The sequence below is a fragment of the Carettochelys insculpta genome, chromosome 2 (assembly GCF_033958435.1).
Source record: "Carettochelys insculpta isolate YL-2023 chromosome 2, ASM3395843v1, whole genome shotgun sequence".
NCBI lineage: Eukaryota > Metazoa > Chordata > Testudines > Carettochelyidae > Carettochelys > Carettochelys insculpta.
In genome coordinates, this window is record NC_134138.1 from 177,161,208 (window position 1) to 177,179,542 (window position 18,335).

The window sequence follows — 18,335 nt, forward strand, 5'->3', positions numbered from 1 at the left end:
CTCCCCCCCACACCCCTCTACTCTCTGATTTGCGCTCCTTGATCATTTTTTTCTGATTTGTCCACCTTGATTACTGTTTTTGGTTCTCTGTGCCTTAAATATTGAATCTGTTCTGGTCTGGCTACGGTCTGAAAAAGTGGGTCTGTCCCACCAAAGCTCACCTAGTAAATTATTTTGTTAGTCTTTAAAGTGCTACTTGACTGCTTTTTGTTTTGTTTCCAAGTGTAACAAACAAAAGGCTTATTCCTGTACTAAACAGGACAAAGTCACTGGGAACGTAGTAGTGAGAGATTTCACACTTGGTGCACAGGTAGTGGGCAAACATGTAACTCGGAGAGACAAGCACCCCACCCCTCTTCCGTCCAAGGTCCCTTCTACCCCCCCCAAACCCATTCCCCCGTTCAGCCACACCTCGAGCTAGTTCTCACAGAGCCAGGGCACCAAAGCCTCCGTGTGCTACAGCACCTGGCCACCCTGCCTCACACTGATACTCCACTCCACTCCCCCCATTCCCCCCAACACACCCCCACGTGCCCACACCCTCACAAGAGACACCGGGACTCCTACTGCCCTCCTTCGCCCCGCCCCTCGCCCTTTTCTGCCTCCCCTCTGCCCTGCCCACCAATCCCGTCGCGAGAAGTGGACGCTCGATCCGACAAGCCCCGACCCACCCTTCTCCTCTCATTGGCGCTCCTCCCTCCCCCCGCCCCTTCCGGCGCCCGTGCGGCTGCCGCGGAAACTAGTGGCAGGCGGGGATTGGCGGTCGCGGCGGCAGCCAATCCGCGAGCGGCACCTCAGCGCAGGCGTGGGGCGGGCGCGCGGCCCCCGAGCGGAGTCGGCGGTGGGGTGCCAGGCGGCAGCCGTGGTGGAGCGAGCAGGAATGGAGGTGCGTCGGCTCTGCCTGTTGCTGGCGCTGCTGCTGGGGCTGGCGCAGCTCGCGCTCCTGGCCAACGCCCAAGGAGAGGAGGGCGATGGAGGTGAGACGGGGGATTGCGCCGCAGCGTGTCCGGGAGCTCCCCCACCCCCCGGGGACTTCTGGGACCAGGGGAGCTGACCGGGCGGAGGGGGTCTACTAGAGGCGGCCCCCAGCTTGTGTTACCCTTTGTCTTCCTCCCTGCCCGTCTTCCCCGCTCCCCGCCCCCCACGCACGGCTTCTCGGCTGAGGGGGCGGGGGTGGAGGGGAGAAGGGGGTTTGGTCAAGGGGGTGCCTCGCCGTTGAGCCTGCTGTAGTGAGGGTTGAGGTCTCGGTGGAGTAGGAAGACTAGATGAAAACCAAGGGCGGTGGGTAAGCGAGAGGGGACGTGAAAAGTAAAATGATAAATAACAATAGAAAATGGAAGGAAAGGAAGGGAGGGCATTTGGTGGCTCACAGAAGGTGAAGCGGGGCGGGGGGCAAAATCTCTGCAAATAGGTGACGGTTGTAATTCTAAAGCCCCTGGGTTAAACGAGGAAAATCTCTGCCAGGTTATCTAATGGTTATTCATTTGTTTTCTGATAAGATCAAATTGCTATGTCCCTTCCAGTGTTTATGAAACTCATGTTTTGCTTTTGACTCAGTGGCTTGTGTACTATTCTTATTTTTGTTGCGGAAACTAAAGGGCTGACTATTCCCTATTTGTGCAAATCGTATGTGCTTTTCTTATATTTTCTTTATAGTTCTGTAGTTGCTTGATTGATTTCAGTAGTAGGACAACAGGTGTATCTGTGTACTGTCCACTGCCCGCTCAGGGCCTGAGAACTTTGTTGGGGACAATGCCCCAGTTGAATACTCTGAGATAAGGTGAATTTCACTTCTAGGATCTGTTCCAGCAAAGGCTTGTGAGTAAAGCCTGTTTATAGGATTGGGCCCCAGGGAGGGATCCAGAGTAAACATGGCTTTAAAAATAAGTTTGAAACTATTTCATAACTTCTATATATTTAATCTTATTTTTTTAGGAGGAGGAAGTATATTTTTCAATTTTTTAAGTTAATGTAACTAGAACTGCCTATTCCACATGAAGCAACTCTTCTGGAAAACAATTCCAAATAGAAACATTGACATAAAGGCTGAATCTACATGCGCAACTTTTTCCCAAAAGAACCTGCAGTGCCTACACACACAATGTGCTCTTCCGATCTGTAATCGGAAGAACCTGGCACTTTTGTGGGCAGCCTTCTTCCTCTCCTATATAAGGAAGAGCACCTTTTTCTGGAAGAGTTATTTGGGGAAAAGTGCGTAGATGCCCCAGGGACCCTTTTATTGAAGGAACAGTCCTCATTGAGCCAGGTTTTTTCGATCCCTGGCCCATTCTTTCGAAAGATCATAGCCTGTGTGGCTGCTGTCAGTCGAAAGAGTGGATAGATCTTTTGATCCCTGTTTTTGTGTGTGGACGTGGTCTGTTGAATGAAGTTTCTTCTGGAGAGATTTTGCAGAAGCACTTCTTTCAAAAGATTGCTGTAGTGTAGACACAGCCAAAGTTAACTGGATAATGCCATGAAATAATTGGGCTTTTTTTATATTTGAAGAATTACTTGCCTCTTAATATGCAACTTGTATTAAATTCAAATGGTGGTGGTGATTAAATTGTACTCTTCTAACGTTTATTTTCTAAAAGTGAAAGAAAAGTTCCAACGGTTGTCTAAAAATCTAATCGAGTAGTTACATCGCTTAACCTAACGCAAGTTGTTGAAAAACGGCTGTCTTTCAAGTTAAGAAATTGCATCCTAAAAAGAAAGAACTTCTATAGGAAGTAGAAAAGCATTAACTTTGTGAATTAGTATGTTCCAGGGGAAGTAGGAGGGTCTTTTTACCCAAAACCTTTTCTTGACTGAGCATAAAGCCAATTTTGACTTTTATAAAAATCCATCACAATTGTTAGTCCGTAAGGTGCCACAGGTCTTGTTGTTTCTGTTAGTTGCTTTCTTCAGGATATTAATATTTTTATAAGTTTATTTACTATTTTTCTGAAGGCTTTAAAAATTATTGCTCTCTCCTGCAGTTCCTTCTTATCTCTCCTCCCACAAAGTATAAAATGAAGAGCTTGTTTCCTCAGTGTTTACTATCTGCTTTAGCATTAAAAAGTGCCTCAGAATTAAGAGGAACACTTGGAAATTCGGATGGTATATACAAGCTCTGTATTCTGAGTGGCTCCTATTTCAAAATAATATTGTATTGCATTTTTGTTTTGCTGAATCTTAAGTGTCTGTATCGTCCATGCATGTTTCCTCACTTCCAAAATTAGAGAAGGCTGATTTGCATTAGAAATAATTTATAGTCTAGATAGTACTGAAGACATGATGTAAAATGGTGTTTTGATTTTTTTATGTAAGTATGTGTGTGTGTGTTTGAGAAGTGTTATCCATGCATAAGTTAAAACCATTCTTGTTTATCCTCCTGGACGCTAGGCACTAATGTAGTTTTTTTTGGGTGTGGAGGTTCTGAGATAATCACTTGGATCTGATTCTGCAGGTAATTGTTGCGTTAAATAGTCTGTTGCAATTAATGCAAGTGCTTATTCAATAATGTTACACATAAGCATTTACAGGAAAGGTGGGCAAAATACAGCCTGTGGGTTAGAACCAGCCCACTATGACCTGCTGGGCCAGTAATATCTGAGGGCCCGGCAGGTTGCTCATGCAGGCATCATGCCCAAGGTGGCGTCATGCATGACTCAAAGCAGCCAGTTGCTGGGGAAGGTATGTCTTTGCATCTGTAACCCTTGTTTGGGGAGAGGCAGTGGGTTTCTGTGGTTTACCCCCACCCAGCACCATCCTCACAGCCCTATTAGCCAGAAATTGGTAAGTGTCTCCTGGCTAGAGCTTGCACCTGGCACTTCCTCCCACCCTCTACCACTGTCACAGATCACAGTTCTCGGCTGCACCTCAATATCCAGATTCTACACCAGGTCAGAACCCCTTCCTGCATTCTGATTCCCTCCCAGAACTCCCTCCTGCACCTAAACTCCATTCCAGAGAATATACTCCCTCTGTCAGTATATTAGAAAAGAGTGGCCCTTGGCCATTTACAAAGTTCTTGGCGTGGCTGGCGTGCACATGCACATACACACTCTGCAAAAATTATTGCACAAGTCTGATTTACAGGATCAGGGCCTTGAAGGCAACAGAACTACTATGATTCTCCAGCTTTGCAATAGGAGGCTCAGGAGAACTTTTCCTTTTGGGAGAGTATATTCAACTCTATCTCTCTTTTATTCTGAACAGTTACGAAGAGGTGCCTTTACTCTTTAATATGACGTTTCTTTAATGTGATGTTATTCATGCTGCTTGGCTGCTCCCCTGAACACTTGCAGTGGTCAGCTTTTAGAATACAGCCATTCTAGTGTTTATTTTTTGATTACCTGGAAATTTTGTTCTCAAGAATCTCAGTGTGAAATCCTTGCCTTTTTGAAGTCAGGAGGAGTTGACTTCAGTGAGGTCAGGGGAAAAATTCTGGCCCATCTAATTGGTGTGGAGCAGGGATGGGCAACCTCTCTGAGGCAGATTGCTGAAATTTGACCTTCAATGTCAAATTTGTACTGATACTGTCTAAAGTCATTAATAGTTCTGCTTAAAACAAATGAATAATAGTTGTAAATGAGTAAAATGCAAAGCTTTAGTGTTTAGCATGTAAGCTTGCTGTTACTGCAGAATATTCTTTCATGTAGATTTAATTTTATCAGACTCAGTGTTGTGATCAAGTATGTGGGAGTCATAATTACCGTGTCCTTCCTAAATTGCTAAGTGGGAGGGTAGTAACAGGTGGATCCCAGTATGGGAGAGGAACACAGGTACAGAAAGATTGTGAATTACACTGTAATGATAAGTTAGTAATGATAAATTATCAGGTTCTTGAATTTTTGCATCATAGGAGGAGAATATCTAGCATGAGTATCTAAATGGTAAGAACTAGAACATACTATATCATATCCATTCTCTGAAGGTGAATATTTTTCTGGGAGCTATTTTGTCTTTGCTCTAAAATTGATTATCCTTCCCTTATTTACTTTGTAGGTTGGCCCAAGCTCCAAAGTTCAGATTTGAATCCAGAACTAAACTGCATTAGTCTTGTTCAAATTCAGAGATGGAGCCACCTGTGAAATTTGCAACTAGATCCAAAAATCATTAGTAATTGCGTCCAAGGTTTTAATGTAATGTAAACTATATATAAACATATATGTAATTTTTAAGAGGCCCTACTGATAAATGTTTAATGATAAATACGCAAATGTTACCATGCATGATCCACCACAGTTATGCAAATTTCCCGACAGAAGTTGCGTGAGGATAATCCACTTGCTCCAAATTTTTATTCCAAACTTTGAGTGCAACAGGTTTATTTTCTTGAAATTTTATCCTCTGTATGTTTGGTTCCCATCAAAGTGATTAGGAGTGACCCAGCTTTAGGAGAAGACAGACTTTTAAAATAAACCTAGACCAGCAAATTCATCATGTCTTTAACCACTTGATGAATTTGCTGGTCTCGTGGTGTGACTGCTTGAAATTTTATTTTTAAAATTGGTGGTTTAACTGCATCATCAGTTTCTTTCAGAAGGCTGAAAGAAGAACATTGACTTAAATGTGATTGTAGCTATTTCTTTTTACTTCCACACAGACATCTGTCTTTATATGCAAATATTGATTTGCTACTTCTGTAATTTCAGCCGTACTTGCTCAAAAGGTCAGCCTCATTCTGTAAGTGAGAGCACCTGACTCTTGAATATATAAATCTGTAAAAGTTAAATGTTTGTCAACATATTCATTCTTTAAATTGAAACACAGCTGTGAAGTTTTTGATAGTGCATTGATTCAGCTAATTTTTATTTAAATATTTGGAGAGGAAAAAAAAAACTTTAGGCCTGAACATGCTTTTATTAAAATCAGATTTCATTTTAAACAAGCTTATTTTTAAAAAGAAACATACATAGTAGGTAAGTAGCAAACTTGAAAGAATTTGAGGGGGTAGCACATATCTCCCAGATTATGATGGGGTTGTTTTTAGGTGCTACTGAAAGTGAAGTAAAGGGGCCAAGTTGAACCTCTCTTGTCCGGCAGCCTCGAGACCTGACCAGTACCAAATAAGAGAATTTGCTGGGCCATTGGAGGTCAATATTGTCTAGCACATTGCCAACACTTCCACTGCTCACCAGGCTCTTAGAAGACAATTAGGTTGTAAATTACAGCTAAATAACAGTACTGAACACTGAGCACCATGACTGGTGTCTGGAAACAAACTTCATGGGACTGCAGGAAACTTGGCCAGGCTCACGATAAGTGGTGGTTCAGCTGACTAAAGTGGTGCTGGCCGACATGTTGCTGAGTGAGAGAATGCCAGACTAGAGGTTCAACCTGAAGTGTAATATAGTCAGCAGTGTATAGGGTGACCATCCGTCTCATTTTTAGCCAGGACTGTCCCTTTTTTCACCCCTTGAAGAGTGCCCCGACTTTGTTTAAAAAACAGGCTAGTTGTCCCGTATATTGTAAAGCAAAGACCTGAATTTTAAAGAGACAGCTCCTTAAGCACCAAGGACCATCTGTTTAAATAGCTAGCTGGAGAATGTTTGAACACTGTGTTGCCAGAAGCCCCCCTGGAGTGATGGAGTGGGATGGAGGAGGAGCAAGGGAGTCAGTACACAGCAGCCACGCAGCCTCTGCTCACGCTGCTGGAGGAGGACAGAAGCAGCTATGTCTCAGGGAGTCGTGTGCCATCCCCCCACGCTATATTCTGGCAGGTAATAGGATTAGGATAAGGAGGGCAGGGCCACATGGTGGGGAACGGGGGTGGGGAGGAGCCACTTAAGAGGAAAGGGGAGTTTGTGTTTAGCTTGGTAGCCCACAGGCATCAGCAAACAGGTACGTCTCTGGCGTGAAGGGCAGCTGGGCCCAGGCGAGGGGTTAGATGGGATTGTGGGGTTTGGAGGAGACCCATGAAGGATGAGGGGACAAAGAAGGGAACAAGGAAGGTGAATTATGGAGGAGGGCTGATAGGGCTGGATTAGGGCTATTTTGTTTTGTGGGGGCCCCTAGAATCTGGGGTGAGCACAAAAATAATGGGTTCAGAGGTGGGGGGGGGGGCTTCAGACTGGGCCAGAAGGTTAGGGTGAGAGATGAGGTGAGGATGCTCCAGTTAAGGAGTGCATGCTCCGAGATAGAGCCTGGGATGAAGGGCTTGGGGTGCAGCAGGAGGGAGCTTCAGGCAGGGGCCTAGGTGTTAGGCGTGTGGGAGGGGGATTATCCTGGCCCACTGATGGATTGGAGGCAAAGGGAGCAAGTGCCCAGGACCCCAGGTAATTTAAAAGCATCTGGGAGCCCCAGACCCTTATAAATTGCTCAGGCAGGTGGAACACCCTCCCCCCCCACCTTGGGGGATGCTTACTGGATGCTTACTCCATCTCTCCCCTGCACTCCATTCTTTCTGCTTGTGCCTTCAGCCCCCCCATCCTTCCAAAGGAGGTGGAAAAAGGTGAGGTGATGGGAGGAATGGGTGGGGGTAGGCAGTTCGGCTTCTCCATTTTGCATACGTTTTAATGGTTTAAAAGGAAGATAATTCTTTTTACAACATCATTCTTTTGGGCCGTGTCTACACTGGTCCCTCCCTTTCGAAAGGGATGTGTTAATGAGGGAGTTCGAAAGATGCAAATGAGACATTGACATGAATATGCAGCATCTCATTAGCATAATGGCAGCTGCACACAATTCGAAAGTGCTGCTTTTGGAACACACACCGCGCATGTAGATGGGTCCTTTTGAAGGGCCCCATCTACATGGGTGGCATTGATATGAATATGCAGCATCTCATTTGCGTTATGACAGCCGCACACAATTCGAAAGTGCAGCTTTCAGAGTGCATGCCACCCATGTAGATGGGGCCCTTCAAAAGGATCCCTGTCTACGTGGGCGGCATGTGTTCCAAAAGCAGCCCTTTTGAATTTTGTGCAGCTGCCATTATGCTAATGAGATGCTGCATATTCATGTCAATGCCTCATTTGCATATTTCAGGCTCCCTCATTAATATGTCCCTTTCAAAAGGGAGGGCCCAGTGTAGCTGCAGCCTCGGAGTTTTGTAGCTGTCTGAAAACTGATCAACTTTTTTAATCCTGTGTTACTTTAGTGATTGGGTGATATGTAAAAACTGGGAAACTTTACTATACAGCCTGTTTAATTGAAAAGTCAAAGAGTTGGATTTCCAGATAAGCAATTTCTATAAAATGTTAGCATTTGTTTGGGAAGGGGTATTTGTACCATTAGACCGCAGCCCTTATCTTAATCTGGCCCTATCCTGGGGAATGGAGGAGCTAGCAAGCTAGGACTGCAATAGGGGAAGGAGTGGTCCAAAGGCAGTAACTAGGAAACAAGCAGGCACCATAATTTACCTGTTGTAAATCCAGGGACCCCAGAGAAATGTAAATTGGCCAGGGGGATGTTAAATTGGCCTAGTAGATTTCATTCTCCTTTTTATGCTGCTGCAGATATATCAAAGGGTTTCCATTGTCCCAGAATGTAGCTCCAGGGTTCCTGCCCCCATCCCTGACTCCTGCCCATACACGCAGCCCTGATTTGAAGCTGCCCACTTGTTCTGGCTCCTGCAGACCTCACACTAGCAGCCCACACTCTGGCGGACAGATGAGGACAAGGCAGGCACTTCTATAGAGCAATAATCACTTAATTGGAGGTATATATTTTTAATTTTTTACCTATTTTGTTATAATAATGCAATATAGCATTTAAATGGGTGCTCAGTCAACTTATTGTTACGTTGAATAACTGCACTGCATAGTTCTAATGGATTGTCACTGAATTCACATAACTCCACGCAATTTTACCAGTGTCCTGTACTTGACATTGGGAAAGATGATCACACCTAGCACTGTAGAATGTTCAATGAAGCCTATCAAGGAGTACCTCTGCAGAAAGCTATGAATCATTTTAAGAATACTGAGGTAATTACAGAAACTGAGGGAAAATTAGACCCTCATTTAATAGATAAGTAGAACTAACCCAGGATTTTTTGTCATGCTCTTGAGTTCATTTTGTGCAGGCAGTCTTCTGACACTTAGTTCTGTGCTTGACTTTTAACCTACAAGGTGATGGGTGTTAAGTACATAGTGGTACACCGTGGGGACCAGTGGTCAGTGACAAGGCTAGTACTCCTGAACTGACTTATCATTTCTGCCATAAAATTGAAAATCAAGTTTTGAGTGTCTTTTTCATAAAAAGATGAGCACTCTCAACTCCTCTTGAAGTCAGTGGGAGGGAAACTGATCACCTCTGAGTCACTGCAGTATCTTAGGACAGTAGCTTGCTGCTCTGTTGATTGTTTACTAGAAACTTTGGAAGCAGCTTTGATAATCCAGTCCTTTGTTCCTCCTTCCCTATCTTTAAAATGTTATAATACCTTCTAACACTCAGGAATGCTTTGAGATTTTTTTGTGTTTATGAGCTTGGGATCTGTTTGTAGAAATGCTTTGAAAATACAAAGTAACATTCAATAAACTTTCATATCCAGGATTCTATTACAGTAAACTCTAAATTTAATGGACAGGGGTGTGGGGAAGTGTTGTCCATTAATACCAAAGTTGGTTAACTTCAAGGGTTTACTGCCCGCCCACCCACCCCCGCTCGGCTCCTCTAGCCCCAGTTCCCCCTGCCCCTTCTCTCCCCCCCCCCCCCCCCGCCCCCCAAGGCCAGGGACTCACCAGACTGCGGCTGCCGGAGACATTTAGAGCTGCTGGAGCTGCCTTGCTGCACATAGCTGGAAGAGCCTCTGTTCTTCGGTAGGGTCTACCTTTTTCTTGAATACTAGCATTACCTGATGCAAGTGAGGCTTGAACTGTGAAGTGGTTTCTTAATAAGAGAAGAATTTCAAACCAAGAGTGAATGTTTTTGTGAATGTAAAACTATAGATGCCAAAGCTAGGACAACCTTAATGCAGAAGTGAATGGCTGCTTTCTTCTTTTTCTCCTGCTTCTGCCAAATATCTGTAGATGTGAAAGCTATTTAGTAAGTTCTACTGGATGAATTATGGTTGCTTTCTAAATCAGAATATTTAAACAAGGGGGAAACACATTAGATTTTTTTCACTCTTGAAATAATGCATTGAATAAAGACTGAATAGTGAAGTAAGGGAAGATATAATGTTGTAGTGGTATATTGCCCATTTATACTGAAGCTGGCAACAGCATAATTGCAGGTCAAATTCTGCCCTCAGTGTGAATTCAAGCAAACCCCTTCATAACTTCAGTGTGTATCCACAGTGATGGTCTTAGTCTCTTGCTCCCTTCCATTGTTAAACACTGTCAGGTAATTCAAGCCCCAAACCAAAGGTCCCTGTATATTCTCATTTGACTACATAGCACACAATTTTACTACCTCTGAGTCCTCTAAAGCAGGGGTGAGGAAACTTCGGATGTCTCGCCCCACTTTTCATACCTGCAATTAGCAGGGTCCGCCCCGAACCTGTCCAGTGTAGTCCAAACAGATAGAAATTTCAGTTATGTTCATATGAAGAAAAGAAAAAAGCTTTCAGCATGTGTAAGAAAGTGTGTGTAGAATGTAAAAACTTTATGAATCAGTATATAAATGTGCATATGCATACATAAAATACCATTTCAGTATTATGATAGATGAGCCTTAGACCCAACAACTATGTGTGCTGTGCCCCCTTTATGACATTTCAGGCCTGCCACCCCTTCCCCTCCTCCCACTTTGCACACCCATAATGGAAGAGGATTCCATGTGAATGAAGGCCTTTCTACTAGATGATCCCAATGCAGGAGCAAGGCCATAATGAATGCAACACATAGAAAGCCTTTGAAATCACTGTATCCTAATATAATTTCAGGGCTTGTGGTGCTCTTTCCATCTAATGAAAATGTGGATTGAACTGTGTTCCTAAACTAAGAACCAGAAAGTGCAATTGACTTGTCTAATTTCAGTGAGTGAATACAAGAATAAAATCAAGTGCCCCATACTTTGGGAACAAATTAAATGAAAACAAATTGCTAGCAAATGCTGATGTAAATATTCGTAATGTATTTGGTTTTCTCTTTTGCGTATGCCCTGAGCAGCAGGATAGTTCCCATTTAGTGTCATCCTCATTGGTGTCTGAATTAGCATAGGGCACTGTAATTGAGAGCTATTATTCCAGACTCTGCAAATTTTAATAGTTAGCTTCATCAGTTATACACTAATCACGTTCTGAAAAATGTGTAAAAAAAAAAATATATATATATTAATGCATTTGAGTTGAGTTAAAAGTAAAAAAAAAAAAAAAAAAATTAGACAAGTGTAATTTTTAACTTGTCAGTGTTGCTTTATCCTTTAGTTTGAAAAACCTAACACAGGAGTATGCAACCTGCAGCTCCAGAGCCAAATGTGGCTCTTTAAGGATGTCTTTGTGGATCCCAATGCTATGATAACAAAGTTTATTTTTTTTAAAACTCCTGATTAATTTTGATAAATGATAAATGTCTAAAAATCCAAAAATAAACAACTTGTATCTAAATAGCTAATATGTGATCTCAAAGTGTTGGATAACTCTCCCTTCAAAATGTGTAGTGCATTGTGGGATATGATACTGTATCAGTTTTGGTTGTGTTGCTAATGAAGTCTTGATTTTTTTGAAAAGGAAAATGTTAAATAAATTGACATAATTAAAGTGGGGTTGGAAATGTTTAAAAAAAGAGGAAAATTGAAGGTGAAAACAAGGAATTTCAAAGTGAATGGACCCAGTCTATCACATTTATATAGCGTTCAGCTGGGCTCTCCTTGTGTCTCGTTTGCAATAATTCTCCAACAATCAAAAATACAACCTTGAGGGAATATATAAAAAGTTTGTAAATGTCCTTCATAAACATGTATTGCATTACAAATCGTTGTGTACGGTGGTCTTAAAATAGGGGTTACAAAAAGTATAGTTTGCCATTATTTATTAAGGACTGTTTCATAATCATATGCATTTTGGCTCTTGATGTATTGTGGGTTTTTTTTTACTGAATTTGAAAAAAGGCCGTTCTTGCTATTTTGGTTGCCAGTCCCCAACCTAACCTGTGTTTTTCCACTTTTCTAGAATCTGTGACAAAAGAGGATGCTGATGATGATGACGACAACGATAACGATGATGATGAGGACGAGGATGAGGATGATTCTGAAGTTAAAGAAGAAAATGGTGTTATTGTTCTGAATGATGCAAACTTTGATACCTTTACTGCAGGCAAAGACACTGTGCTGTTGGAATTCTATGCACCATGGTAGGTTTGAAACTTGCAGTGTTTCTATACCCCTTAAGCCCCTTGTGTTCTGGATGGGAGAGATCTGTAAGGGTCGAGTCCTCCATTAAATACTTTCCATGAGAATCAATTTTATTTTAATGTCCATATTTCAGTTGATTTTATTTGACCCACCATGACTTTCAGTGGATATGTTTCTTGCTTGCAATTTAACATCATACAAATCTGAAATCACAGAGGTCTAGATTGTACCAGTTAGATAAAACCTGGAGTAAGTTCTGATGTTGAGAGGCATGATGGCAGGGGAAGCTGTGGCAAGCATTCTGCCCCAGAAGGTCAAACCCTTCCCCAGCATATTCTAAGAGTATGCCTGCCACTGTACCTATGTATGAACTCCAGCTTGGTCCTCCTGACTGCTGGTCATATGATAAGGTGGAGCCATGGCACTGTGTTTCTCCTGGGGAATAAAGAGAGCTTCTGTGATTGCAGGCATTACAATTGTGCCTGACTCTTAAGTAGGTCAGGGAGGATAAGGAAGGAGAAGGTCCCTTGAATCCTCTCTGTTGCACATCCAAGTAAGGTGCAGGAGCCTAACATCAGAAAATAACTAGGAAACTTTGGGCCTGATTTTTCCGTTACACACTTAATGCCTCTGGATTTGGTACTGAATTGGGAGACCAAAGCCTCTTCGAATTGCCTCGGTATCTAGTTGCCTATATTCCAAAGACATGTAGGGATTTCCCGCTGTTAGTAGGTGCAGCCGAGCTTGGCTTCCCCTGGTACTCCATGTCCCTGAGAAGCAGAAAGTAGCCATGATACAGTGCACTCTGGCCTGCCCCTTATCATGCCCCTTCATTGGGAGCTGTGATCTGGGCTAAAACAAGCCCATGCACCAGTGCTGTTCAGGATGGTTAGCTTCCTGTGCAAAGGTATTGACAGAGGACTTATTTCTGTCCACTTTAAGGCCACTTGACCTTGGGAGAACAGTGTAAATAGGGTTATGATTTAACTAAATATTGGTTCCATTAGTGTCTTTTTTTAACAGTTTAATTGTACATCTCAAAGTCAAGTTCTGCAGATACTCTGTTTACATTAGTGCACTCAGATGTGTTTTTTGTTTTTTTTTACATTTAATATAGTGGGAAACAGATTTTAGGCCAGTATATTTAACCTAGCACGTTTTACACCCTAAACAGTAGTATACTCAAGAAGAAAACATGGGAAAATAAACCATTTGCTAGCAAGAAGCTGGGTTAGAATTGCTATAGGAAACTTTCATGTAGTCTATGTGATTTTATTTTTTGTTAAATGTAGCTTACCAATGTGTTAACATAAAAGCAGCCAAGGAAGTTAAATGTGAAGCTCCTTTTTCAAATGAGAGAGATGGTCTCTGCTGAGCCGTAAGTTTTTAGAAAATTTGGTCCCAGTTGGTACTGCAGTGAATACTACTAAAATCTTATAGTGGCTTTCATCATATACTACCTGAACCAAATGCAGAAGGAATGAGTCTTTATGCCTTTATAGCTGTAATCTACCTGCAAGAATTTATGTAGAGCATAGTTATGTATGTTGCGATGCCACATCTTTGTAATGGAAAAAGATGGAAATGCTTTTTCTTTTAGTTCTTCTCAGCTGTCCTGAGGCTAAAGAAGACCTGAAGATTACCCTTTGTAAACAGCACTAGCACTCTCTCTGTCATGCAGACTGTCCCAACAGCCTGCAACCCTCTGACTTTCTGAAATGATCAGACAGAGTGCAGCCATGCCATAGATGGAAGGGACTTGACGATGTGCCGACCTACTCTGGGTCCTGTGGGTGCACGTGGGTTTGATACAGCGGGGGGAGTCGGGTGGCCCGGGACCGACCATCCCACCTTTATAGCAGCCTTATATAGTGTAGCAGCAATATGTGATTCAATGTATCTACTTTAAAACCTAGGTTTCCACCGTATTATGAGTACCAGGGACAATAACACTCCAATTGTGAACACCCCAATGCCCTGTGGCTGTTCTAAGTCCCAGTAATTCTCTATACAGCCCCAGCTAGTCCAGCTAGTGGTATTTACCAATAGTGATTGATTCATTTATTCGTAACTACAATTACTTAACACTTGTCTTATGTGTGTGTGTATATATATATTTGGCATAGGCTAAACACTAGGTTACATATAGCTGTATATAATTACATGTGACTTACCAATAACATCCAGTGCTCCCATATCTCGCCAACAACTACGTTACAGCAGCCCTTCAAGTCAGAGATACGGCTTGGTTGGGACCTTTCGTGGCAGTGACGTCCGGGTGATCAGGCCGGGGTCTGCTGTCTGGACTGGAAGTTGCTAGCCTCCGCCTAGTGTCCAGGAGCCCACCCCCTTATTCCTGCTAAATCACCTTTTATACTGTTTCTTACTTGGGGGTTCAATACCTGGCCAATTAAAGCATTTGTTACCTAATTTGGGCTTTCTATCCTCTCAGCCTGTCAGAACATTTTACAAGATTTCCTCTGTTCTTGGTCATTTTCCGAACCTCCCCCCCCCCCGGGACCCTCTGATGTTGCACAACCAAGATGTTCTCTTTGGGGGGGCTTCCAGCTACTTGCCCCAGCTGTTCCCTTTGGGGACTTACTATCTGCTTGTCAGGATGTTCTCTTTGGGGACTCTCCAACTACTTGTCAACTTTCTGATTTCTTTCTCCTGGCCTGGCTTCAGACCTTCCTGCCGTTGTATGATAGCGTTCCAAGATGGAGCGTATGGTCATTCTGCCTTGCGAGTGAGGCCCGGCCACCAGGTGCTCATGCTCCCACAGGACTCTGGCTCCTTTGTAATTTCTTAAACAATTTCCTAAACAACATCTGCTGACTGTACATACCCAATAGTGGTCACATGCACACAAACTATTTTTAGTTGTCTTTATGTTCTCCCACAATCATGACCAGTGACTTTAGTAAAGACTTCAGTGGGTTTAGAATTTCACATAGAGCTTTTCATGGTGTTAACCGCTATACCAGTATTCACAGTTCAAATGTTTCGGTAGTAGCCTTGTTCAAATAGTGGTTACAGTTTTTAGAGTGGGATGGTTTGGAGGTTGGACTTGGGAATCTTTTAACTCAAATAGCTGAATGAATCTTGATTAAATGTTCTGAAACTTCAGGCATGGGCAACTTCAAATCAAAGCATGAATGTTTCTTGATATTAAAAACAGATGGCATAATGGAGACTATGGCTGATGGTCAGAACCCCACAAACATTCATGTCGGCAGCACTTCTTAATAATCTGACCATTCAAAAATACATTCCAGTATGAGTTGAAGAATATGAATATAGTACTTGCCCACCCAGTATAGCAATTATTTTGGACTCCAGGAGAGATACAAGACCTGTTATTTGATCAGACCATCAACTCATCTAGTGGTCGCTACATTTTCTGTACTTTCTTCATGCAAGAGCAGTCTAGTGACAACTTAATCACCAGAATTGAACTTTAAATTCTCCCCTTTGGGAGTCCCCCGTGCACAGTAGTTTAAGAACTGTTTGCTCTATTGACTGGGCTTTTTTTTTTTTTTACATTTGTTTGCTTGGTATCTGGGTTGATGGCAGTTTTTGTGTTTTTCTACTCTTTCTGCTGCTACATTTTAAAAGCACTTGAAACTGTATAGTATGTGTTTTGGCCTCTTTATCCTACTTCTACTGAAAAATGGGGGATGGGACTTGCCTTTTGTACACAAACAACTGCTTGGATTTGCAACTCCTAGAGTGGGCAGATCTTTCCATCACACCAAGGGGCAACACTCATTTATTTTCCTTACCTTATTCCAGCCTACTCATGTGTCACCCTGCAGATCATAAGGACAGACAGCATCAAGATTCCTAAATTTTGACCAAGAAGAACACTTGACATGAGTAAGATGCTGATTGGAATGTTACGGGTTTGTCCTCTGGCTGATATTGAATAGAAATCACATCTACTGTGCACAATTACAGATACATATGTGGAGCACTCCTTTTTCCACACTTGTGACAATTGCTCTGATTGTAAGAACTGGAGAGGTTATGTTACAGGAATTTTTTATTCTAGATCTGATTTCATGGCAGGAAAAATAATTGAGTTGTGCTTGTGCGTTTCCACAGAGTTCCAAAGTAACAAAATACATGTTCTTGTCTCTAATTTTACAGGTGTGGGCACTGCAAGCAGTTTGCTCCAGAATATGAAAAGATAGCCAAAACTCTGAAGGAAAATGATCCTCCCATACCAGTTGTCAAAATAGATGCCACTGCAGCTACTGCTTTGGCAAGTCGTTTTGATGTTAGCGGCTACCCAACCATCAAAATTCTGAAGAATGGTCAGGCAATTGATTATGATGGACCCCGAACAGAAGATGGTAAGCAGTGCTCTCTGAATTCAATGTTATGAAGTGAAAAGAATACTGAAGTAGAATCTTATTACTTGTAAGCAGAGCTTTCTAAATTCATTCATATAGCATGTGTTCCTAAGTGCACAGCATCTTCATTTCAGTTGACTTTTAAATGGAGGAATGTTAATGACAATATTTTAGGGTCTTCTGAACAGCTTCCTGTTACAATATGATTTTACCAGGTAATTGGTGTCCCTGACACTCAAAGGATTCCCCCCCGCCGCCCCACTATTTACTAACATAGCCATTTCCCTGTTAAAGTGGTAGTACTCTTTTATATTCTCAGAGAGGCCTGCTAACAAGAGTATCAGAATTGGTATATTGGCAATGGTTGTGGCATTTTATTATTGACTATTTATCTGACACTTAATGAGATGTTACTGTACTTCAGTCCAGACTAGGGAAAAAGCTGGCTCTCGACCCTGAGGTAACTTGTTGCAATGTACTGTACTTGTGCTCTGCGAATCTGGGGAGCATGACTTTTTTTTGTTTGTTGGTTACATTTCTATGGTGTCCTTAAAGTAGTAAGGTATAAAAGGAACCTAAATAAGTAGGGATATAGAAAGGATTAGAATGCAGGAGTTCCTTGGTCTTAGCCGTTTGATCAGTTCAAGATAATACTCAGTCACTCATATTACCAATTTTTGGTGACTTTAAATCTTCAGATTGACACTACAATACTAGGAAAGATGCAGGTGACATGGCTATGCAGAATTATGAACTTCTGTATTAAATTATCTTTCAGCAATTGTAGCTAAAGTCAAAGAAGTTTCTGATCCAAATTGGACCCCTCCACCGGAAGTTACATTGGTATTGACCAAAGAGAACTTCGATGAAGTTGTGAATGAGGCTGACATAATACTTGTGGAGTTCTATGCCCCATGGTATGGCAGATGCAGATTTCTCCTTTTTCCACAAATGTGACATGACTGTGAAAGGGTGGGGCAGTTCAGGGCTCTCTCCTATCAAATTTAGTTTTCTTATAAACCGATCCCGTCTTAAAATGGCTTGCTTGATAAACTGCATCCTTAGAATGATATTCTGTTTCAAATGACTTGTGCATTTGAATGGGAATATGTCTTATACTGAACTTTGATGTTTTAAAGAACTCTGTCTCATGAAGGCAGAGGGGATCAATGTTGGGGATAGCTATACCAGGTGAAGTCTGGGCTGATTACACTGTGAGGTATTCTGTATCTAATAGACTGAGGCCATATTGCAATGTGGTTAATACCAGGTCAGGTACAGCCTTCATTTAAGGAAGCACCTCTTTGAAGAATCAGTAACAAAAAAAAGTTAAGAATTTAACATCTTTATTTCCCATTCTGGAAGTGTGACTTACCTTCCAAGCATGTGAAGCAGGGCAAGAAGCACTTACTGGATATTGTCACCTATTAGCCCCCCTTTTATATTGTACCCCTTCTTTAGGTGTGGACATTGCAAAAGACTCGCTCCAGAGTACGAGAAAGCTGCCCAGGAGCTCAACAAACGTACACCCCCCATTCCTCTAGCTAAAGTGGATGCCATTGCTGAAACCGATCTCGCAAAGAAGTTTGATGTCACTGGCTATCCAACTCTGAAAATCTTCCGCAAGGGCAAACCTTTTGACTACAATGGCCCACGAGAAAAATATGGTAGGGGTCTTTCTGTTTAGATTTAGAGTTGGTGGCGAGAGGGAGGGAAAGGTGAATCACAAATGTTTTGAAGTAACCTTTCATAGCA

The 18,335-nt window shown here is 42.4% G+C and overlaps 1 protein-coding gene across 1 annotated transcript in view; it reads left to right on the top strand.

Moving 5' to 3' along the window:
* Window positions 1-818: 818 nt before the first annotated feature.
* The window catches only part of PDIA4 (protein disulfide isomerase family A member 4), a 28,411-nt gene continuing 10,894 nt past the window's right edge, over window positions 819-18,335 (top strand). The window contains exons 1-5 of the mRNA XM_074988052.1: window positions 819-977; window positions 12,044-12,224; window positions 16,375-16,580; window positions 17,359-17,497; window positions 18,042-18,247. Of these exons, the coding sequence (XP_074844153.1) occupies window positions 881-977; window positions 12,044-12,224; window positions 16,375-16,580; window positions 17,359-17,497; window positions 18,042-18,247 (829 nt within the window). The 5' untranslated portion in view covers window positions 819-880. The remainder of the gene's footprint in view (window positions 978-12,043; window positions 12,225-16,374; window positions 16,581-17,358; window positions 17,498-18,041; window positions 18,248-18,335) is intronic.